This window comes from Heliangelus exortis, chromosome 20 (assembly GCF_036169615.1).
Source record: "Heliangelus exortis chromosome 20, bHelExo1.hap1, whole genome shotgun sequence".
Classification (NCBI taxonomy): Eukaryota; Metazoa; Chordata; class Aves; order Apodiformes; family Trochilidae; genus Heliangelus; species Heliangelus exortis.
The window spans coordinates 6,091,342-6,115,319 of NC_092441.1; the positions used below are offsets into that span (position 1 = coordinate 6,091,342).

Consider the following 23,978-nt stretch of genomic DNA (forward strand, 5'->3'; position numbering starts at 1 on the left):
CACGTCCGGTTTAAGCCTAAATCCTTCCAAGCTCCAGGATGTGCAGGGGCTCACTGGGGGCTCCCGGTGCTGCCAGGGCTGGGGAAAGAACCAGGTAATGCTCTTGGTGATGGGGGACACTGGGGCTGATTTGGGTGCCCCCTGGCACCCGGTGGGGCCAGGCTGGGGGAATGGGGGAGGGAGGAGCCGGTCCCAGTGTGGGTTAATGCCTCGGGGTGATTAAATGGCTTTAATCCCCTGGGGAGTGCAGGGGGCAAGGGGGGAGGGATGTGAGGCTCTAATCTGTGTCTGCTGGTCTGGCTGGAGTGCAGCAGCTCTGCTGGGGGCAGCCTAAACCTGGAGTCCTTGTCCCCTCTTTCTTTCCCCCCCCCAAACTCCTTGGGACAAGCAGGGTGTCCCTGACTGGGATGGGGGTGCAATGCTATGGGCTGGGGTTGCTTATGTGGGGCAGGAGTGGGAGCACTCAGGGGTCCTGGGAGCATCTTTTGTCTCTTTTCCTGATCAGGGCATCCTGGGGACTGATTCCCTCTGGTTGATCCCTGCTGGGACAGCCCCCTAGCCCAGGGGGGACTGTGGCTCTGGGACAGACCCAACTTTGTTTCAGATTGCCAGGGGGAGGGCTTTTCCCAGCCGCCCGTGGAGGCAGGGATCGGCCTGGCCTTGCTGGGACCTGGGATGCCAAGCAGGGAGCTCGGTGGCTCCACAGCAACCAGTTGGGCAGAGGGAGGCAGGGCAGGGCCACGGGGGGCAGCACTGTTACACTGTGCCCCCACCGACCCTGGCAGCAGAGGTTAAAAGAAACGATTTTCTCCACCTTGGTGACTTTTTGGTGGAGCAAATCCCACCTCCAGCTACGTGTTTCCTGCCAGCCTGACCTTGCTCCTCGGGAAGAGGGGTGAAAGGCTCCAGAGAAGGAGCACGGAGCCTGCAGTTTCCCCCTGCAGGTTCTGCAAATCTTGTTCTGGGGGACAGAATCCATTTGTGCCTGGAGCAGGTGACGAAGAGCACGAGGATTAGTGGCCCTCGTCATGGTAATCCCAGCTGGAAGCAGAGCTGCTCTTCACTTTATTACCCCACAAAGCTTTTGCTACAACTAAACCCACACTAAATACTTGTTGTTTAAAACGCTGTGATACACTGTTCCCACACGGTTTTAATATCAGTCACAGGAATGATGTATTTTAAATGAACTAAAATTGGAAAACCAAAACCTCCAGGCCCTAAAAATACAGGCACTAAAAATTCCACAGTCTACCAATTGCAGACAAAAACACCCCTGGGCAAATCTGAAAGCTGTTTACCTGCTGCTTTGTAATTGGAACAAATAATTTCTGGTCTGGAATTGGCCATTACGGCTGCTATTACAGCGGGAAAACAGGCAAGAGCCTCGGTTATCCTCACCTTCTGTCCTCTCCTCTTAGCAAGTTCCCTCCTGTGGAGAGTGCGGGGCACGAAAGGTCAGGCTGAAGAGCTGCATTAATATCTCTGTCCAGGGGGAGTCAGGCATTGCCTCTTCAGCAGCAGCAGATCTCGAGCACATCGCAGCGGTGGCTGTTTGGCTCCTGCCGAAGTCCTGAGCTCCTTGAAGAAGAGGGGCTCAGGTCTGTCCCCTTTCGGTTGTGTTCTCCCGGCACAACGAGGTGCAGTGTCCCCTCACTGAGGTCTCCAGGTCCAAAGCACAGCCCTGAAAGTCATGGGGTTGTGTCCCTCCTGCAGCTGCTGCTCCCCTGCCCCCCAGCCAGGTTTTGCTCTGGTCTGGGTGCAATCATTTTCACCCTGTTCACTTCTCCTCTGGCTGTGCTCACCCACACCTCTGCCTCTCTCTTCCAGGACCCAGCAGTGCCCCCCCTGCAACCCACCACACCCCAGAAAACAGGGTTCAAAAGGGCCCTCGCTGCCTTTCACAGCTTCTAACCAGCCTTTCAGCTGCCAAAGCCAGCCAAAGATAAGCCCTGCTGCTCACAGATTGTGCTCAGGTACCTCAAATCTTGGCCAAGTTTTTTATTCAAGAGAAAACACACTAAGCCACGAGCATGCTGAGAACTGGCTCTGTGGAACCGATGAATCCGGCTCTAAGGCAGGGGAAGAAGGAACTGTGGGTGCTCCTTGTCCAGAAAGTGGCAGCATCAGGATCAACTGCTGATGAGTTTAAGCTCTGCTGGAACAGCATGTCACAGTTACAGTGATTCCTAGTCAAGCCTGTGAATTATTAGTGGCTGTTCTCCAGGTACAAATTTCAGGCAGTATTCCTGGCTGCTGCAACAAGGTGTAAAGTTGACACAATGACAAAGTAGCCAAAGGAGACAGATGAGAAGAGCCAAGCTCATTGCTGACTCAGTGGTGTCCTCCACACCCAGAAAACCAGGGCTGTGTCTGGATGTGTCTGTCAGGTCTCCAGCACCCCAGCTGGCAGCTTCACTTCAAGGTAGCTCTTCTCCTCCACGTGCTTTGTCTGCTCCAGGAGCCACTCTCTCTCCTGGTCACTGACATCCAGCCTCAGCGTCACCTCTTGGAAAACGTTGTTCACAGCAGTCTGTGGTGTACAGAGGAAAAACAGCTCAGTCCCTGCCTTGGGGCACACACTGCTCATGTCTTCTCTATGAAGGAAGAGGGGTTGTTACTGCACCTCTTTAAAATGAAGCTTTTTGAACATGCAGATACTGGCTTCGTTTTCCTGACCAATCTTTGCCTCAAATTTAGTGATCCCCAGCTTTTTCACTCCTGCAAAAGGAATCAGAAAGAGAAGTGTTTCTCACACCTGCCTGGCTGCCACATCTAGGAAGGCAGAGGACTCCAGTTTGTGGGGCAGATGGGTCCCTTACTGCCCCGTTTGTATCACTGGGAATATCTGCTTCTAGATCACATCCCCACTGTTCCCATGTGTTGAGCCACCCTTACCATAGGACATCATCATGAGAGTTGCCTCCTTCCCAAACCCTCTGCCTCGGTAGCTGGGCTCTGAAAGAGACAGCCACAAAAGTCAGCATCACAAGGGACAAATCAGCCACACCAGGCACCTCAGAAGAGACAAAAGGATGCTGACCAGGGCTGGGCAGCTGTGGTAAAGCAACGAGAATCAAAAGCTGCTGAACAGAACACCTGCCTGCAGCTGGCCTCAGCCACAGTGACAGAGGCCCAAGGTAGGAAGCAGAACCTGACCTGCAATCATAATTTCAATCTCTCCCAAGGTTGGATCCTCTGTGTCAGTGAGGAAGAGATTCACATCTCCCACCATGCAGTGCTCATCCCCACACGCCTGCCCAGGCCACCGCTCTGCATCCAGCACGATGAAGGTGCACTCTGGGGAGAACAAAAGCAGCAGCATTGCCATGGGAATTATTCATGAATTACTGAAGGGTGACATTAGAGGCATGCCCTGGACAGAGGAACAACAGTTCCCACTTGTTAACAGTCAAGGAAGAGCTAATAATTGGGCTTCCCACGCCAAGAGTGCCTGCTCCCATCCTTGGAAACAGAAGAAATATTTTGGGAAACCTGTAGTGAGGGTAATGCAGACACCAAGACATGAAACAGATTATTTTTAAGGATTATTTTATATGAGTGAGGTCTCCCTGCCTTGTCTCACTCCGTTGCAAGCCTGGGCAAAGAACTATTTGGTGCACAGGAGATCTAGTGATTCACTTAGGCTGTTTTACTTTTGCTATGAATGCCAGCTAAGACAAATGCTCCTGACTGAAGTCTTTTTCAGCCTCAGTGTTTTGCAGCTCACCATTTCGATCAGGATTTTATGGGCAGTGATTCATTACCTGTAGAATAGCCAGGGAACAAAGTCAGTCACCACCCCTCTACCAGGTTATTATAGAGTAATTCAATTACTCAATAAAAATTACAACCCCCCTGCCACCTTTTTATGATGATCAGAGCTGAGGAGTTGCTGACTGTGCAGGAGCAGGTCAGCACCTCATGCTGTGGAAAGTAAAACACTGTAATCTTTGAAAAACTCCATAAAAAGGACACCAACAGCCCCAGGCATTCTCTACTCCACCGAGCGTGAACCAGCTATAACAAAAAGCCAGTTTGAAGCTATTGTTGTAGCTTCACATCCCATCCACTTCAAGAAGTAGCACCCAGTCTCTGGGACCTCTGGGGGCCTTTACAGGGCAGAAGGGACCCGCTCACCACTCCCACCCTCTTGGGAAATGCTGAAGGCACTCACTGTCTGTGTCCTCCCGCCAGCTGCGCTGCATCTCGTACTCCTGCTCCAGGCTGAGGGGCTCAGAGGCAGTCAGGTGCTGCAGCTCCTCTGACTGCATCCACTCATGGTACCTGACAGGGAGACCCAGACCCAGATCACTGCTACAGCTTCACAGGCAGATTTCCACAAGCACTGGAAGGATCAGGCTGTGATAAACCAGTTCTGGAAGCACTACCCTGGCAACTTCAAGGTATCTACGAGCTTCTCTCCCACATCTAACACAGGAATCAATGGAAATTTAATGAGTTTTTTTCATCCTGGGGTTTGATGAGTGCCTGATGCAAACCTGATGTTTTAAAAAGTACCAAGTTTCTGTGCATTTCATCCCAACAGAGACTGACACAGCATCTCCTGGACACTAAGACTAAATCTGACACCTTTATGCTGAGGCTGCAGCTGCCCAGGCCAGCACATTACAAACTCCCTGTGTGCTTGCTTCCATTTATCAACCATCCTGCTGGCTCTACACGTTGAAATTTTGCTCTTCTGTTGTCTTTAGGAGAAGACATCAGACTCACAACCAGGTATTTCCATTTCTGTGGGCACAGAGTGCCAGAGATGAAGTTCTCTTTGTCATCAGAGCTGGCAAAGAGCACAGACCCACCAAGGGTCTCTGCTGCTGGAGCACAGAGGGCCACACCGATTGCATTGGTGCTCTTTCCACTGTGTGGCTCCCAGGGGGAAAAGGGCCCCGTGGCTCCTAAGCCAGCAGCATTTCCAAACAGGACACTTTTATAAAGAGAATTGAAACCAGACTGTGCAGGGCTCCTCAGAGGAGGCCGTGAGCCACGTACCGGGGCACATGTGCAGCAGTGTATGGCACCAGGGTCACCCTCTGTCCCTGCAGCACGGTGTTCTGGTTAATCTTCATGGATTCCCCACACAACACCCCACTCCGTGTCTCCAGCGAGGCCCGGGGCTGGCACAGCCCATCGGGAGCCAGTGGCAGGCTCTGTCTGTGCAGACAGGATCCAGCTCACACCGGGACCCACACAGCAGCCTCCCCGCGGCCCCCCTGCTGCCCCCCACCCAGGACAGGATCGGGGCTGAGTGCCCTGACAGGGACCATTTCATGACAGCTGGAGGCATCCTGCTCCGGAACACCATGGGGTGAGGGGGGATCGGGGCTGAGGGGGGGGACCGGGACCGGGACCTGAGGGAGGATCGGGGGGTGATCGGGGGGTGATCGGGGCTGAGCGGGGATCGAGGGCTGAGGGGGGATCGGGGGCTGAGGGGGGATCGGGGCTGAGCGGGGATCGAGGGCTGAGGGGGGATCGGGGGCTGAGGGGGGATCGGGGCTGAGCGGGGATCGAGGGCTGAGGGGGGATCGGGGGCTGAGGGGGGATCGGGGGGGGATCGAGGGCTGAGGGGGGATCGGGGGCTGAGCGGGGATCGAGGGCTGAGGGGGGATCGGGGGGGGATCGGTGGCTGAGGGGGGATCGGGACCTGAGGGGGGATCGGGACCTGAGGGGGGATCGGGGGCTGAGGGGGGATCGGGACCTGAGGGGGGATCGGGACCTGAGGGGGGATCGAGGGCTGAGGGGGGATCGGGGCTGAGCGGGGATCGGGGGGGGATCGGGGGCTGAGGGGGGATCGGGACCCGCGGGGCTGAGTGCTCCCGTCACGCGCGTGACGCTCTACCTGCCGCGCCCTCCTGCGCATGCGCACGCCCCACGCCCCGCCCCCTCCTCCCCACCAATCACGTTCCGCGCTTCCCCCGCCCCGCCCCTGGGGATGGTCACGTGCGCGGAAGGGTTCCCCGGGCGGGGGGCGCGTGCGCTATAAGAACCCCGGCCCCCCCTCCCACTCCCCCTCGCCCCGCGGCGCTCAAGGGGCGGGGCCGGCGGCGCGAGGCGCTGCGGGTGAGGGTGCGGGACTGGGGCTGGGACTGGGACAGGGCGGGGAGGGGGTCTTGGGGGGCACCGTGCGGGGGGATGAGGGGGTCTGAGGGGGGCCCTGCCCCGGGCAGTGCTGGCGAGGCCGCTGAGGGGGTCCCTTAGTCAGGGTAAGGCCTGGGGAGGGGGTGAGCGGGAACGGGAAGGCCCCGGCGGGGAGTGGGGGGGAAAAGCCCAGAGGGGGCTCTGAGGGGCGAGGGGAGTTTCCCCGGGGAGGGCAGGGTGGGCGAGCTGCGAAGGGAACCCGGGCAGGCGGCGGGAAGCAGCGGGGCCGGGGTCTCCGGTAGGCTTTGTGGGGCTCCGGGCTGTGGGGTAGAGCCCCCTCCGGGCTGAGGTGAGGGCCCCCAGGCCTCCCCAGGCCGTGTCCCGGTGTCCGTGCCCCTGCCCGCCGTCCCGCTGCTCCCCGGGGGTTGTTGGGCTGGGGGTCTGGGGTCAAGGAGGGTGTTTGGGCTGTGAGGAGGAGGCAGAGGAGTGTAGGGGGGAGCAGGGCTGCCCCGTGGGTTCTGTCACCTGCCCTGGGCTGTGTCTCTGTCACCTCATCAGGCGTTTGGGTTTCCCAGGGCTGCTCCTGGCTTGTGGAGTTTGTGCTGATCCTTGTTTTGTCCCAGCTGGGGTGGCGAAGTAGGAGCGTGTGTAGAAAGAAGTACGAGGAATTTGGGACAGCCCTTAATTCAACTCTGGTTATTTGTTTATTGGCTCTGAAACCTTTCAGAAGGGTCAGAAGGTTTGGATTCTCCCTTCCCCTTTTAGTTTTTCTAAGGCAGTGTGACATCCACCCAATACTTCTGCTTGGAAGCCGTGGTACATGTCCAGAATGCCTTGATTCCTTTCATCTGTCCAGTATTTTCATTTATCTACATATTTCTGTGCTTGAGATCATGCAGAGACTGCAGACTTTTAAATTATTATTATTTACTGCTTTGGCTTGCAGGAGGCACGTGCAGCAGGAGAAGCAGCAGTATGAGATCATCCTCAAGGCAGGCATTCTTCCTCTTGAGGTTTTGGTGTCTGAAACAGCCCCTCTGGTTGTTTGTGGAAGGTGAGGTTTGGTCATCTCTTGCTGTGTTAAGGGCAGGGCCTTTTGGTTACTTTTAAACTAGTTTAACAGGAATGAGAACTTTTTGGTAGATTTTTGAAGGAAGGGATTCTGCTGAGTGGGCTGTGTCTGTCCAAAGTGCAAGATCCTGCTGAAACCCACTTTTGGTCTGTGTAGAAGATGATGTGTAAAAGCTGACTTGTGAGTTTCCCCTCCTTCCAACAGCACTCACGCAACTTTGTGATGTTTCTCCTAGGTTAAGGGAAAAAGAAGCTGCAAACACCTTCCCAAAAACCCCATCCTTGCTCTGCTCTGAGTTTCTCCACTGTCTTCACCATGGCTGGTGGCATCACTGACACAGGAGAGCTTTATTCTCCCTATGTAAGTACCACTCTCTGTGGGTTTGCTCACAAGTCTTTTCAAAATCCTCTTCTCACAGTGTTGTTTTATTTCCTGCTTCCCCATGGACACAACCTCAGTGTTTCAAGAGAGAATGGATATCAAACTACTTAAAAATGCTTTGTGTTTGTAGTTATTGGGGTTTTGATATCAGAGATCACTTTACATAATGTGAAGGGATGGTGCCTGCTTAAGGTAGAGTTTTAAAACTGTTAAAAACAGCATCATTTCCCATGCCAGTTCTTGCACTCTTTTACCCAATCTCCTGAACATTTTCTTCAGCCCAAATTATCATGTGAAGTCAGCATAAACACAGCAAATTGTGCCATGGAAACTTTCCCACTTTGCTTCTCTGTTTTATATTTATGTAACATTAAAGTTTACCTTTTTGCAGCTGTTGTAGTAATTTGTTTCAAACCACTGTAATGAGGATGTTTCTTCCTTGTAATGTGGTGTCCTGTGAAGCTGCAGGGCCAATTGCTGTTTTTTTTTTCCTGTGTTACTGGAAGTACTGGTTTTCATAGCCACAAGTGTTCTTATAATGTCAGCTCTTAATGGATGTTTATAAAGTGCTGGTTTTAATTTTTTTTTTCTGAACTTGCTAAACATAGAACCAGTCCTGAAATTCTTGTGTTGGCATTCAAATGCTTTAAAGCTTCAATCCCTGTGTTAATGACTGAATTTAGAAGGACTGGATATTAACTGCAGAAATAGGTTACAAGTGAGAAAATGGAGAACAAGACAGTAACTGGGTCATCCAAATCCTCAAGGATTAGTGTCACCTGCTTTTATGTTGTTAAGTTAGTGTTGCATAGATTTCCTGGAGTTTAACCTCACAGGCTGTGACTCTCCTCTCTCCCTGAAGATTTCTGGCCAGGCTAAACACAGGAGCACCATTCCCATCTCAGTCAGCTTGACCAAAGTCAAAAAGAATCACCTGAGGGTTTTTATTCAAGAGTCCTTCACTGAAGAGTGAGTCCTGGCCCTGGGCACTTGAGTTGTGCTCAGGGAATGACAGCTCTGTCAGCTGGATGAAAAGAACTTTTCTGCAAGCTGCAATGGTTGAATTTTGTGTCCTTCTGAGAGAGCCATCAAAAGCTGAATTTGCTTTGCTTATGTCAGGGAATGTAGGGCAGGAGTGCTCATGGGGTCTCTGAGGATTGGTTCTCTTGATATGAATTGCTTCACACCTAGAAAAATGTACTTGGACACAGATCTTTACTGGTTGTCCTTTGGAGAGATCCTGACCTATATATAAAGAACCCAAACAACAACTTTGGGGCAATTTTTGATCTTAAGTTCAGCTAAATTTACAGTCAGGAAGGTCCTGTCCAGGTTACCTTTATGCTCACTTGGTGGGTTTTTTTGGTTTTGTTTTGCTTTGATTTGTTGGGGTTTTTTTGTGGGGGTTTTTTTCTTCTGTTTGTTTTTTTTAAATCGATCCCTTCCTAAATTTATTTCCAGCATGGGTTTGCTCCCATCCTGCTTCCTCACAGAGATTACTCTCTGTTTAAATCAGTGTGTGTGAGGTGCCTTGGCTATCCCTGGCCCAGCTGGAAACTCACATTGGATTCTCTGGATGATTTCAGGTTGGTCTGGTTTACATGTTCAACCTCATCGTTGGGACAGGAGCCCTGACCATGCCAAAGGCTTTTGCCACAGCAGGGTGGCTTGTCAGCCTCCTCCTCCTCGTGTTCCTGGGATTTATGAGGTAGGACATGAGTTATCTCTAGGGGCTTGGGGTGGGGCTGTAAGGACAGTGCTGAACTTGTGCTGCTTCTCTGAGTGATCCTGCCCCTCTGCTGCTCTCTGCAGTTGTGCTGCCTGTGGGCCTTATCTGGAGGGATGGATTTTCTGACTGCCAGCAGTGTGGAGCTGCAGCCCATCTCCTGACTGATGGGAAAGATCTTTTCTGCAGTCCAGAGTCTTCTGGGACCTTTTTCCCAGCTTCCTTTTTTGTTTCTGTCCTTGCTGTGGGTGCATCTCACTCTTGCCTCTGCCTCTGATCAGTTCCCCAAACACCAACCAGGTCCCAGGTGTCATTTTCCTGGGATGGGATGGGATGCAGACCTGGGATGGGATGCAGACCTGTTGTCTTGGCTTCTGCCAATTCCCTGAGCAGCTGCAGAAGTGTCAGGGAAACAAATGACTGTATAGCCAGGCCCATCTTACTCCTCTGTACCTCTTTGCTGCTTGAGACCTTGGAGCTGGTCTCATGATTTTCACCCTGGCTCTCCATGAGGCTCTGCCCAGATGTCTCCCTGCTGGAGCAGCAGGTGGAGCTGGAGGCTGTTGATACAGCACTGATGTCTGAGTGGTTATAAATAGAATTGCCATCTTCTGAATTGCTGCTTGCTTCCTGCTTGGTTTTACAATAAAATAAAACCAAATCCCCTCCTGCTCTTTGTGAAAGTGGAATTTAGAGGTACCTTTGTTTTTTTGCCAGTAACCAGCTCTGTCAGCCTGAAGGTGCCTTTGATTCAGATCTGGGAGGTGCTGCTGTAGGGGAGCACTGTGTGGTCAGTACTGCTGCCCCTTTCCCCACCTCAAGGCTGTGTGCTTGCTGAAACAGAGAGCTCTGAAAGATAAATTAGTTTAAAAGTGTAAATTCAGTGTATGAAGCTCAGCACCAGCTGAGTTTAAACCACCAGATGGTCCCTTCAAGGTCAGCAGAAGAGCACAAATCTCCAAACCTGTGTACCAGCACTGCACTGGGTTAAACTGGGAAGACACAGCTCAGAGTGCTACCTCCATGCCTCAGGAGCTGCATTGCCCTGTTGGTTTTGTTCTGTTGCTTCTGATTTCCTTGTGCCCACTGGGAATCCTTCAGTGCAAGAGGAGACTTGGTGGAAACTGCCACAGAAACTGCCACGTGGGCCTCAGGACAGGGCTCCTTTCTTTGATTCTTGCAAAGCTAATCTCTCATTTCAGCTTGAAAAGTGACTCCAGTTCTGGAAGCACTTTAAAGCCTTAAATAAGATCGATTTGAGGTAGTGGTTCTTTTTTTCATTATGGAAGTGTTTTTAGCTGAGATAATGATATTCCTTCCATCACTGGCTCTTGCTGCCTCCATGGACAGCTTTTCCCCTGAGCTCCAGCAAAGTTTATTTGCATGCACGTGTGATCTGCTCCTTCATCTCATATTGCTGCTTTGTTCCTGATGCTATTTGTAAGATTCCTTAAGGGGCCATTGTACCTTTGCCATAGGCCCTAATAAATAAGCTTCAGAAAGTGCTCATTCTAGGCACTTCCTCTAAAAAGAGGAAGGAAGCTTGTTTCTAACAAAGGGGAAGTCCTTTTCCCTTCTTTGATCCCCAGGAACACTAGTAAAGTGTCTTCCAGATATCTGAAGTGTCTTCTATCTGAAGGAGTGTTCTATTTTACTACATTTTGTGGTTTGCTTGAACATCTTAATCTCAAGAACAGAAGGGAGCAGCAAACTGAGTTGAAATCCTGTAATAAAAATGCAGTGTGTGTGTGTGGAGCTGGTGAAAGGGTTGGTTTGCTTTGCTTCTGCAAACAGATGGGAATAATTCCCCATCTCCCTTCAGTGACAGCTCTTTATTATTGCCATCAACTGAATTTCTCTCTCCAGCTACATGACTACAACCTTTGTGGTGGAAGCCATGGCTGCTGCCAACGCTCAGCTGAGGTGGAAGAGGATGGAGAAACGAAAGGTTTGTGTGGGGTTTCCTGTGCCATTTCTCTTGTGCTTTTATCCTGTAGGACTTGCCTGAGATTCCTCTGCATCTTTGCCTTGCCTCGTTAGTAACTCTGAAGGAATAAATTTCTACTGTGCTTAACTTTGCCATATAAAACACGGCTGTTCCCTGTGGGGTTGCTCATTAAGTACAGGATTTTCTGTTCCTGCTTTGAAAAATCTCTTGTGCTGTTCCCATTTCTTACTGATTGTGCTCTCCTTGCCCAGAAGCTCTGCTCAGTGAATGTGGAGAGGTGGCAGCCAATAGATTTGGTGCCATTTGGAGGGTGCTGTGGTCTAGAGATCCTTTCTGATCTCAGGCCATTTAATTGGGACAGCTTGGAATGTCTTTGCTGTCTCTCAAGCTGTGTCCTGGGGAGTGGACAGTACTGGTGTGTCCTTGCTGTAAAACTTGGGCTTTGAGTCCTGGCTTTAGTGCCTTTTTTTTGATCAGTGTGAGGCACAATTGATTTAGATCCCTGCCTGTGTGTTAGTGGGTTGGAGTCAGGAGCTACAGCTGTCTACTGTGACTAGCTAAGACTGTATGTGTTTGGGTACTTTTCCCACCAGTTCTGCAGCCCTGCAGATCAGCTGAAAGTTTCTGACCTCCTTTTGAATGCCAAAAACTACTGCATGAACTGAGCTCTGTTCTGTGTGTGTGACCTGGGCTGGGAGAGCAGAGCCTGCTCTGCTAGTGCCCTCTCCTCTTCCTGCACCAGGTCCCAGCTTGGGACCTTCCTTTGAGTTTCTCAAACTGGGGTGATGATGCTGGTGGTGTCACATCTCAGCAGTGGTCTGGTCTTTTCTCCCAGGAGGATGATGAGGATGAGGATTCTTCCTCTGGGGTGTCTGACAGTGATGTTCTCCTCCAGGATGGCTACGAGCGAGCAGAGACCCGACCGATCCTCTCAGTGCGTGAGTACCCAGTTCTGCTGCCACTCCAGCTGAGGCCCTTTCCCTGCAGGCAGTGTCCCTCTGGGCTCCAGCAAGAGAGGCAGGACTCTTCTGTCCATCTCACCCTTAATTCCACCTGCTCACACCCCGAAGTCCTTAACACTTACAAGATAAGACTCATTGAGAATTCAGTTCACCTCCTGCAGTCTGATAAAGATCTTTTTCTTCTAGGTCACTAAGATGAGAACATCTTTCTTTGACAACACTTTTAAACTAACTTCAGCAGAGCAATTGGACCAGTGACTCTGCAGCTGTGGAGTTGGACATAGTGTCCTTCAAACTGTTCATAGAGCATCTCAAGCATTTTCAAATAGGTTGGGTTTATCTGAGGGACTGATGCAAACACCTCTTGTTTTCAACTTGCAGAGAGACGTGGCTCACCCAATATCTTTGAAATCACTGAGAGGGTGGAAATGGGCCAGATGGCTTCCATGTTCTTCAATAAAGGTGAGTGATTGACATTTTTCAGAAGTACTTTCAGATGCTCCTGCATGTTGTGTGTAGGGTTCTAACATAAATTTGTGATGATTCCACCCAAAAGTGTTGTCCTCTCTCAGTGGACTTTGTGGGTCAGGTGGGCTTGAACCTGTGTAAAGGGGAGAGTGCTGTGGTCCTGGCAGAAGTAGCCAAAATACTGCAGATGATGGGCCCAGTTTCTTGAGAAAGGGAAGTGTAAGTCAGTGCCTTTTCTGACTGCTCTTAATGTAAACTTGAACTGCATTTATCCTCTGATTTTTTTCCCTGTCTAAAGCAGTAGAGCCCAGCTGTAGTGTTCACTAGTTCCATCTTGGTTGTAGCATTTGAGGATAAGATGCTTGGGCTTCCCTGAACTTCCCTGTAAGTATCAGTCTGAAGGAACCAGACTTCTGGGGAGAGCTGCTGAGAGCTCTGTGTCTCTGGTTGGATCCCTGGTGTGCATATGTTAGGCAGCTGTCTTGGCTTTTTCCTTTTAAATGTCACTTGTAGCTAGGGAACAAACTTGTAACTGTAATGCAATAAAACCATATCCACTGCTGCATGCAATGGAAATGCAAACTACAATGTTAGATATTCTGAAACTTGTATAGCAGTGCATTTTAAATGCTGTGCAGAGCCAGAAAATCATGAGACACCATGGTTGTGCAGTTTTGAGCCTGTCAGGCCCCATTTCTTGTCAAAAGTGACATTTTCTCTTGTTCACTGCCTGCCTTACAGAGATGCCATGGGCTGGTTTTTTCCACTACATTACATCAGCTTTATGCCAGTGTAAGACTGGTGCCTCTGAAGGACAGCTGGGCTTAAGGAGTGAAGATTCTTTGAACTATATGACTGCTGATTTTAAAGTCTAATAGAAAAGAAAACTTTTTAATTTCTCTGCATGCTGCTTCTTGGCCTTTGTAGTTTTAAATTACTTAGGACTATCAAAATAATCCACCTTGGATCAGACTGCTGCTTTTTTAGTCATAAAGAGGGGAGGTGATGTGTGGGTTAGGGACTCAATATTTTGTTCTTAGTCTTGCCTGTAGCACTCTCTGGCTCTGACTTTAGGCAAGTTTTCTTGCTTTCATGCTTTGCCTTCTGTAAAATACTGTGGACACTTCCCTGTCTGTCATCTTCTGGGGAGTAATATTTGGGAAGTGCTTTGAGGGCAAGCACCACGTAGCAGGGCTCAGCAGCATTGCTGAGAGTTCAGCTGTAGAGCTTCTGGAGGGCTTGGGGGATCACAGAAGGCAGATTGGTTCCATAAACAAGTTCCAGGAGGCTCTTGCTTTGCATGTGCTTGGTTGGGGGAGATGGTAAGGACCCCCCAAAGCCAGTCAGGTGTTGGGCAGTTGCCTTCTGGACCTGTCTGCCTTGATGCTGGCTGCTGCTCAGCCAGGAGAGGGTGCTGGAAACACATGTCCTCTCCTGTTGGGAACTGATGGATGCTTCCTAGCAAAGTGATATAAAGTGCTTAGTACTCTAAACCTTAATCCTTCCTCTTAATGGTGCTTTAGCCAGAGTTATCTGCTTTGTGTTGGGGATCTTCCCCCCCAGCCCCGGACCTACTCAGCCCTAGGGGAAGGGATGAATCTGCAAGAAAGCAGCTGGAACAGCTGCAGATCATGGCTTGGAACAACTCATGACTTGCAGATAAGATGGGAGGTGCAGGAAGCAGGAGTTTGGGGAAGCTGTAACTGATTGCTGCTTTCCCTTTCCCTGTGCTCAGCTGTGAGGCTCCATCCCCATCCTGTTGCTGAGTCCTGCTTCAGAGACACCCTCTGGTCTGCTGAGCAGTTGCAGAGAGGAAGGAGACAAGTACCTCCCTCTGCAGGTCCTCCTTAAGTGCTTCCTTCTGATGGTGGCACAAAAAAGGCCTTAATAAGGGCAGCTGCTCAGTGACCAGTCAGTCAGTGCTGCTGAGAAACTGGGCCATGCCTGGGAATTCCTGGCTGCAAGCATCAACTTCTGCAGTTTCCCAGACAGCAAATGCCTGGATGGGTTTTTGCTCACAATCTACAAACTATGGATCCAAACCCAAGGTGTCTGAGGGCTTTACAGCCTTCACTGGGAAGGCTGATGAAAGCTTTGCAATAGACCTCAAAGGCTCTGATTTCTAGTGAGCTCTCATCTCCTTTCTCTTGACTGATTTTTAGTTTCAGCAATCTGACAGGAATTGAATCTGCAGCCCTGGGAGGTAAGCTAGGGATAAATCTCAATTTCAGACTTTCTGCTTTCTTAGAGGGAGCTGTGCCTTAGGTTTAGACTGTGAAGGATCTGTATGCTATTTGAAAAAAAGCTGGCTCTGAAGAACTGTTCTTTGCAACATTGGGTGTTTTCTTGTGGAACTGAACAGTCATTTATTGCAGTAATGGATTCTAGGCACATGTGTCATACTCAGAATCCATTATGGCAATAAATGACTGCTCTGTCCCAAAAGAAACCACCCAACATTGCTCAGGAAATAAATGAAAGTATTGATCAGGGAGGGGCAGTAGCAGTTTATAAAAACTGATGCTAAAGTCTTCATGCCTTTGAGAGGAAGAATTTGGGAGAGGTCTCTCACGTGGTTATCCCATGGGCAGAGAAGCTGGCACTGGAATGGGGGCATAGTGTGTGCTGGTGGGTACCTGGGGGTGCTGTGGTGGCTTTGCTGGTTGTGTTAGTTTTATTTTGGGGGTGGTTAAGGCCTGAGATCAGTATCAGATCCCCAGAACAAATTCTATATCCGAGTCTGTCTAGTCCTGTGCTAAGTGTGTCTTGCAGCTTCTGTCCTATGTCAGGTATTTGTTACAATCTTCAACCTTGCTCTTATATTTATATTTTACTGCAATTAAATGACTTCTCAGTTCCACAAGAAGACACTGGAAAAATAGGAAATTGGAGAAAACCAGTAGGTGGCTCGTTGCCATCCTTAGAACAGTGCAGAGAGTCCTTAACTGTGAAGCCATCTTAGATCTCCCATAGGGAAAAAACAAGGGGAAAACTATGAAATGATCTGACAATTCCTGAAAGATCTCCATTTGTCTTAAGACAAACTCTGGTGTGCTGCTTTACAGAAGCAGGGATGTTTTCTTGCTGCTTTCCCAATACAGCCTTTTTTTTTTAGGAGTGTTTTATGCTAAGTAGGCTCAGCACATTGAATAATTCATTTAAATGATGGAGAATGCCTATTAATGTTTCCTGACATCCAGAGATCCAGGGGCACTTTGATTGCAAAACAGAGTAAAACTTTGGGGTATACAAGCACTACAGAGACAGCAGTCTGCACTCCTGCAGGAATTCTGTCCTTTTTTGAGGATTGTCACATGCAAGGCTGGGAGAGGTGACTCCATTTGTCCAAGCTGCATTAGGATTAAGCATCAGGTGGCACCACAGCTTGAAACTATGGGCAGGTTCCTTGAGCAGTTTTCCTGCACTGTTAACTTCCTCAATGTTTTCTGTAGCTCACCTGTCTCTGAACTAAAATACTTTCCAGCTTTGTTTTTTTTTTCCTTGGTGATACCTACCCTGACTTGCTTGGAACAAAAGAATCACAGGGTCTCACCAAGCACGTATTTATTCCAGTAGCTTTTAGCCCTCTGCAGCAGTGTTTTATGGTACCCCAGTAAAGCTGTTCTGTGCACCCAATTAACTTGTGTAAGGCCTTTTTTTTTTAAATCTCAGGTGAAGACAGGGGCAAGCTTTCAAAAAAAACTAAACATATCCAAGGGAACAGTGTTGGGCAGGAACAGTGTACACTGAGGCAGTAGGGTGCTAAGAGGATGACAGAAACAGAGTTTAAAGCTTTGCAGCTTTGCTTTGGCTCAAGTTGCTGTTGGTAAGGAATCTCCACAGCAGCTCCATTTCAGCCCTGTGGAACCTGAGCTCTGTGGGGCCAAATCCCTAATGTCACAGCCCTGCAGGTTTGCAAGCAGAGGGTTTGGAATCTTCAGAGGCTTAAAGCATCTTCTCTCTGCATTTCCCTGTTCACCAGACTGTGCTCCCACCAAGTCTGTGAGCATCAGCTTGGGGTTTGCCTGTGGCTTCATCTGGTGAATGACCTGGGTGAGACCTCTTGGTCCTGACCAGCAACTGGAGGATGAGCTGGAGCCAGAGGTCCCAGTGTCAGGGACAGGTATTGAAGGAGGCAGAGCTGAGCTGTGGGACATGTCATGTCCCCTCCCTCCCTGTGCTGTGCCTGAGGTCCCTAAACTGATGTGACCCATGGGGGGAGTTTGCTGCAGAAAGAAGTGACCTATGGAGGCAAATGGTGATTTATTAAAGACCATTTTTTATTTATGAAAAAATGGTGTGTTTGAAGGGCAGAGTTCAAGAGGTCCTGTGTATTCTGCTGTTTCTGTACAGTATTTCCTTTTCCTGCAGTGGGTGTCAACCTCTTCTATTTCTGCATCATCATTTACCTCTATGGGGATCTGGCAATCTACGCTGCAGCTGTCCCAGTCTCTCTCATGCAGGTGACCTGGTAAGTGCTGAGTGCTGTGGGGCTGTGTGCTCACAGAGGGGAGCACAGGCTTTGGGGTTTGATGGGGTGATAAGTCTGACTGGGGTCATCCCTGCTTTCTGAAGAAGGGAGAGGAGAAATGACTCAAGGACAGCTCATCACTTGGGTGGGAAGGTGAAGTTGCTTTGTATTCCCCAGCCAGTGCCTGCTGCCTGGCTCAAAAGTGGCTGACCTGATTTCAGATGAGTCCTCAGGTGTGAAGTACTTCCAGCATCAGCACTTGCCAACATGGGACTTGTTGCTCTAGTTGGATTGCAATAACCTGTGCAGTATTTTAGCTTCTCTGTCCCTTTGGGTAAGAGCTGAGAGGTGTGTGATGCTTGTCAGACCTGTGACCAGCAAGTGGTGACATCACATGGTGGACATCACAACTGAGACCTGTTTCTTCAAAAAAAAAAAAAAAAAGATAATGAAGGAGATTGATTTGATCAAATCTGGGCTGGATTTTGGACTCATGACTTGGAAATGGAAAATGTCAGTGATCTATATATGACCTAAGCTTGCTAACTTGATGACCAAATGACCAAATTTGTAGAAAAAATTGCAGGCAATTCAAGAATTTGCCTTTAAATGTATGGTACTCAGTGACTTGTTCTGTTACACAATCCAGAAAGGGCATGGAGAGAAGGTGTTCATGGAGGGAGAGGAAGAATGGACACTTCAGGTGTCTGTTCATTCTTCTTTCTTGAATGCAGGAGAGGGGAGGACATCTGCTAGGAGTTAATTACTGTCTTTTGTTTCTCCCTCCTTTCCCAGCAGTGCCACTGGCAACCATTCCTGCAGTGTTGGAGATGGCACAAAGTACAATGATACAGACAAGTGCTGGGGGCCAATTCGTCGTATTGATGCTTACAGACTGTACCTGGTGAGTTTCTGAAACTGGGATGACCAATATTTCCTTTCAACCTTTGCTTCTCATGGATAGGGATTTTTTTTTCTGTAGGGATAATGTGGTTTGAGTGAAGCTTTTGGTTCAGCCTGATCCTATTGGCCAAATATCCCCCTGTGTTCTTGGTGACATGGCTGACTTTTGGTAGCCATAAGAATGATCCTTAAGGTTTTAAGTTTAAGCAGAGTTCTGTCCTTCAGGTTGAGTAGTTTTATATGTTTAAGCAGGTGATTTGTCCATGCCAAAGGGTGGGTTTTTCTTTTCAGTAGAGTGGCTGCATGATTGTTGCTTTGAGGTAATTGCTGTCAATATATTGGAGTGTATTAAGCTCTCTCAAGTGTGTTCTTTATGTGAGTAAAATTGTTTATGCTGCAGAAGAATCTGCTTTTTGAGAGATGATGGAAACGTGGCACTTAAACAAGATCCAATGCTCTATGCTGCCTTAGTAATGGCTTTCTGTCTAGTTTAGGATTGTCTATTGCATCTATTACTGTGCTGTGGTTCTGCTGTGAAATCAAGGTTGTTCCCAAAGGATGGTACACTGCTTCTTCTGAGCTTGGGGACAACTGAGTGCTCATACCTGGGGACAGATGTCAACAGGGCAAAATGAGAAGAGGGGGATATGAAAGTGCTGTATAGCATGGCTTCTATTAAGCATCTAGGTGAGAATTCTAAGAAAAAGGTCTGAAGGTAGCTGTGTGTGTGCAGAGAAATCAAGGGGCAAAGACCATTTGAAGCAATTTTGCAGTTTAGTACATTTTGTACCTGCAGTGAATCACATCCCTGACTGCACTTGTTCCAGCATTATTGCAAAAGTAAGAGCTGGGCCTCAGAAATATTAGAGAATGTCAAAGCCTAGTTAATTATTTAAGAGAAATATTATTGCTTTTTAAAATTGTGTCTCAATCCGTTTCTTTAAAACTTCAGGAAGATTGAAGATTTCCTTCCTGAATTTCAATAACTCTCCCTGACCCAGCAGAAGGAGGTAGTCAGAAGAGGCAGACATGCATTAATTACTGCCTGCATCTCTTGGATATTATGTCTATAATTCATGAAGTTAATTGTTGTTAGGATGTGAAAAATTTAAAAATTAAGACTGTGTAAGCATTAGACTTGCCGTCTGTGTACATAACTCTCAGAGGAGCTTTTCCCTCTGCTTGTCTTGTGGATTTGGAGAATAAATATCTGCAAAGTCTTTGGTAGTGGTTAATCCTTCCCTGCTCAGTAATTAAGATGAAGGCCTCAGTGCTTTTCTCTGCTTCCCCTCAGAAACAGAGAAGGATTGTTTGTGGGAGAATGTACCAGTGAGGGGGGGAACCCACAGTCTCTGTGTTGGGAAGACTGGTGTCAGCATTACCTCAGTTTTGGGATTTTGTGAAGGACTTTAGGACTTTTCCTGAATGAATATGGGAGCAAACTGGTAATTGTTCCACCTCCAGCTCTGCTGGTCCCACTATTGCTTGATCTGTGTGGTTTTTTTTTTTTATTCTCCAGAAATCAAAAAAGAGGACTTTCCTAGAGAGGGGTAAAAGATGTAATAATTCATAAAACATTCAGACCCACAGCACTGACACAGTCTTCAGGTTTGAGCTGCCTCTGAAGAGACTGTGCTGGTTAATATTTTTTCCCCCTGTCCTGGACAGATAGTGACCAGTTGGTAAAGCTCTTAAATTTTCTGAGAGAAACCTGGGGCTGGGAGGGCAGGAGTAGGAAGTCATTTGACTTAAAGCAAAAAAATTAACAGCAAGTAATAGCAATCTCTACCAATTTTGTCTAAGCTTCTTGTGTATAGAAGTCTTGAATGTGCAATAAAATCTGAAACTTGCCTTTCTGAAGGGAAAAGGCAACAGAAAAGTGAGGAGGGCCAAGATCCATCAAAAGCAAAGCTATCCTCTTATCCCCAAGGGATCATACCCAGAGAACTTGCTCTGTTTTCTTGACTTTTTCTTCTCTGAATTCTCGCTCGTTGGAATGATTCAGGTTCCACATTTCAGTGGACAAACAAGGTCTATTTTTGCAGGCTGGGTTCCCCTGAGGCAAGGGGACAGATGGACACTGTGATCCCAAAAGAAAGCGGCTGAGTTCTTGGATCAGCCCTTTTGTCCTAGCTGCCTGCCACTAGTTTTCTCACCTCATCTTAGTACTGTATTTAGGCTTAAGTGATTTTTAGGGAGCAAGATGCGTGGATGCAACTGGAACCTCTTGCCTGTGCCAGTGAAGCAGGTCTCTGCATGTAGTGTTATATTTCTTACTCTGTGTGTGGCCCCACAGAAAGCCTTTTTCTGGACTATCAGGAGAAATAATCTATTTGAGGTTTTCTGGGAAAATGTTGCCAATGGGAGCTCTCCTGTGCCAAGTACCACCAGTCTGCCAAAGATCAGTGCTGCCTTCCTCCTGTCGACTTGCTCTCCCTATGTCCTGTCTTCTTTACTACAAAAACCATTTCAAACATTGACTCTTTGAGAGAAATAATGACTGATTATTAGTAGAGATAGAAATAGAGGGGGTAGAGAGAGAAATAATGACTGATGCAAAAATCCTATTTCAGGGTTTATCGTGCAAAAAGGCCTCTGGAAGCTGTCTCTGCTCAGATCAGTGTGAATGAAAGCTGAAAACTATGTACATAATGAGAATATTTAGACAGATTAAATCCTTCTCTTGAGACTTGGTTGTCTGTGCAGCATCTTTATTGCTGCTCCAGAATTTCATACCTAAGTGTGACTTGCCTGAGTCTTCAGAGACCACTAGGCCCCTATTAACCTTTGAACAAATGGTTATCTTGCTTCTTGTTTGTAAATTGCCTAGGAAAATACAGGCTTGCCATTAATAATTGAAGGCAAGTGCAGGGAATACCAAAATAGCCTTTTGCTTCTGTCCCATCTCTTGCTGCTAACACTTGCTTCCTCTTTGGGGCCGTAGGAGTCCCAGGAGGTGTGGAAGGTGAGCCTTGCCATGCTGTCCCGGGGCTGGACCATGCGGGGCAGAAGGGCTGGGACAAGGTGTGTGTGAGCTGTCCCCATCACCTTGCTGAAGGCCAGCACTGATCACAGTTCCAGCAGATCGATGCCTCTCCTGCCTTTGCTTCAGATCCCTCACCAGGCTGTCGTGTCCTCGAGAGCTGAAGTGGCTCCCAAGTCCCTGGGCTGTCTCGATGCCACTGCTGAGGACAGGGTCAAGTTCTTTCCGAGCTGAATCCACATTTCAGAGCAGTTGCTCTGTCACGCTGGCTGGAGGGTCAGCTGGGCACCTTCTGTCTGGGCTGCAGATTTAAGTTTCCCATCTCTCATCCCAGCACTTCCTCATTTTTCTGTTCCCGAGATGCAGGGATCTGACGTGATGGTCCTGGTTTCTAGAAAGCAGATACTGAGATAAGTAAGAGATTAAATCCTGGGGATCAGCAGCCATTCAGAGCCTCTGATCCAAAGTGCTTTCGTGACCTGGCAAGCAGAGTCTGTCCCCTGCACCAGGGCAGCCCTTGTTGCTAAAACCTCCTCTCTTCCCACCCCTCCTCCTGGCAAGGTGGGGGGACGCGTCCCACCCGGGATGGGATGGGAGGGAAACGGCTTCGATTCCCAGGGGAAGCCGGATGCCTTTTAGAGGAGACACTGGCACAAGTACTCCTGGTAGCCTGGCTGGGTGGCGTGTCAGAGCTGCCCAGGTGCATCTGTTCCGTCTGAGTCTCTGCTGGTTTTTCAGCTGATGGGGAAAGGGAGGCGGCATCCGCCCGTGCGGGTTCGCAGATGCTGCAGTAACGCGGGCAGCCCAGCGGGTGCGGGCCGGGCGAGGATGGGAGCGCAGATGGTTTAATGGAGATTATCCCAGTTGGAAACGTGCTTGTGCGGTGAATAAAACGAGCGGGCTCGCGGGCTCTTACTGTCCCTCTTCAGGAGGGGGACAATGTCACCCCAGCCCGATGCTCTGATCGCAGCACTCGGGCACCGGAGCAGGGCCGGGCTGCAGCAGCGGGAGGCGGGGCAGGGGGGTGAGCAGGAGGTGCTGTGAGGACACAAGTGCTCGGTGCCAGCAGAACTTAATCGGCAAATGCAGAGGCTGAACTGATCAGTGGTGATGTCGATCCCGTCTGCCTCAGCTCCCGGCCCTCGGCGGGTGCAGGCTGGAGCTGCCTGTGTGCTGCTGCTCTACGTGCTCTGCCTCCCTCCTCAGCGTTTCTCCTCCCTGACTCCTGTGTGTGTGTGTGTGATGCACCCTCTGCTCTGGGTAAAGGGACTTGGGATTTTTGCTGTCAAAACCAATCTTTCCAGATAGGCTTGCCTGCACCAGGATAGTTTTATCAGCTTGTTCACTCAGGTGGCCTCTCTGCCCGTGGATGTCTTCTGGCTTTGCTTTGTTGAGGGGGCTTGGGGTTTTTTTTGTGTTTTATTTTTTACCTCCCAGCAGTGATACGAAAGGAGCCCTCACAGCAGTGCTTGAACATCCGTGCTTGATCTAAGCTGTCTCTTGCCATCTGGGAGCTGGAGAAATGGAGCTGGAGCAGTGCTGCAAGCAGAGCACTTCTCCCAAGGACACCTGGGTTTGCTCCACTTGTTCCCTTTGCAGCAAGTGCTTCTCCTCTGCCCTCTCTCCCTCAGCTGTGCCCCACAGCAGCATCCGGTACTAAATGTGTCACAGCTGCTGTCTCCTGGATATTTATTCTTACAGGTCCCTGTGTCTAGAGACCTTGAGAACCAGCTGTGGGGAAGGTGGCTGGAGCAGGGAGGGTTGATTTCACAGCACATCAATCAAAAAAGTTTGGGGTGGTTGGCCTGGGCTCCCAGGGTGAGCCAGGGGAAAAGGGAGGAGGAAAACTGATGGAATTTTACACACCTGCTGGTGTGAAGCCATCATCTTATTTATAAATAAATTGCTTAAACTGTAGCATAGTTCCAGGTTACCTCAGCTTATAGTAGGGATGCAGCAGGACTGGGCACTATTAGCATCTCACCATGCATATCCTGTAAGAAGTTACTAATGGTGAGACCTCCTTGCCAAAGATTCTACATTACATTCCCTACCACAAAGGCACTGGTGCATTTTATGATTCTGATACAGAAATAGAAACAAATATACAAAAAAAGCAGCTGCTACTTCTGTGCATAATGCAGTTCTGCAAGCCTTCAGAATAAAGAAAAGCCTCTCATGGGTCCAGAATATTACAGCATTTCTGTATATGCAGGCACCTGAGTTTTGAGCCACTGCTGTGGCAGCAGAGGAATTAGTACTGCATTAAGCATAAATATCAATAGCTGTAACTGCTACAGGTGCCTCTGAAATACAGCTTGGCTTGGCTAAAAGCCTGGTCTCAGGAGCTGATTGGAGTCTTCTGCTGCCTCTCATCTAGTCAGCTTCCAAAAAGTAATGTCAGTGAAGTTGCTGCTTTGTTCTGACGTGGCTGAAGGACCAGCAGCCAAGTTTGTTTAAAATAAATGGTGCCTGGATGTGGGATGGGAAAGCAATACTCAGCTATTTTTTATTGTGAAACTAATAAGCTTGAAATTGGCACACAGCATAAATCCTGCCTCCTTCATCCTGGTCCATTCTTCTTACGTGGTCTTGTCAATAAATTCTTTTGCTCACTCATCATATGCCTGTGACAGATAACTTTCTCTTCTGAAGTTTCCCACAACCCTTGTGTTTCCTAAAGCACCTGAAGGTAACTTCAGATAACAACTGGCCTTGTGAATAAGTGTTTTTCCTGACCTGGCAGGAGGAGTGCAGTGTTGTGAAATGGAATATAAACTTGTACTGGTGACCCAGGAGCTGGAGTTCAGCTTATGGTGTGTGGTTTTTTTGTTTGCTTTTTTTTTTTCTCTTTTTGTCTTTGGGGTTTTTTGTGGGTTTTGTTTTGGGGTTTTTTTTTGTGTGTGTTTTTGGTTTTTGTTTTTGCTTGCTTTCCATGTAACTGATCACTTTTTGAGTAAAGAAGGAT

General features: G+C 48.9%; 2 protein-coding genes across 5 annotated transcripts in view; one reads left to right on the forward strand and one right to left on the reverse strand.

The window, feature by feature from the left end:
- Positions 1-1,986: 1,986 nt before the first annotated feature.
- Positions 1,987-5,142, reverse strand: NAT9 (N-acetyltransferase 9). Its single transcript, XM_071764411.1, has 6 exons — positions 5,011-5,142; positions 4,178-4,287; positions 3,160-3,300; positions 2,899-2,958; positions 2,627-2,721; positions 1,987-2,533 (listed from the first exon to the last, which is right to left on the reverse strand). The coding sequence occupies exons 1-6, from the start codon at positions 5,085-5,087 to the stop codon at positions 2,387-2,389; spliced, it is 630 nt and encodes a 209-aa protein (XP_071620512.1). The 5' UTR covers positions 5,088-5,142; the 3' UTR covers positions 1,987-2,386.
- Positions 5,110-23,978, forward strand: part of TMEM104 (transmembrane protein 104) — a 43,201-nt gene continuing 24,332 nt past the window's right edge. Inside the window, exons 1-9 of one of the 4 annotated variants that reach the window (XM_071764407.1) lie at positions 5,110-5,326; positions 7,043-7,150; positions 7,404-7,528; positions 9,136-9,257; positions 11,142-11,223; positions 12,059-12,161; positions 12,567-12,647; positions 17,025-17,124; positions 17,920-18,028. In XM_071764407.1, the coding sequence (XP_071620508.1) occupies positions 7,484-7,528; positions 9,136-9,257; positions 11,142-11,223; positions 12,059-12,161; positions 12,567-12,647; positions 17,025-17,124; positions 17,920-18,028 (642 nt within the window). In that variant the 5' untranslated portion in view covers positions 5,110-5,326; positions 7,043-7,150; positions 7,404-7,483. Of the gene's footprint in view, positions 5,327-6,011; positions 6,079-6,158; positions 6,222-7,042; positions 7,151-7,403; positions 7,529-9,135; positions 9,258-11,141; positions 11,224-12,058; positions 12,162-12,566; positions 12,648-17,024; positions 17,125-17,919; positions 18,029-23,978 lie in introns of those variants that run through there. The other 3 variants (XM_071764406.1, XM_071764409.1, XM_071764408.1) reach the window with 3 other exon arrangements.

Coding starts and splice junctions, on each gene's coding strand:
- NAT9 (XM_071764411.1), bottom strand. CDS start 5,087: ATGAAGATTAACCAGAACACCGTGCTGCAGGGACAGAGGGTGACCCTG. Junction 4,288..5,010: donor ACTGCTGCACATGTGCCCCG/GTACGTGGCTCA, acceptor TCTCCCTGTCAG/GTACCATGAGTGGATGCAGT. Junction 2,534..2,626: donor AAAAGCTTCATTTTAAAGAG/GTGCAGTAACAA, acceptor TGTACACCACAG/ACTGCTGTGAACAACGTTTT.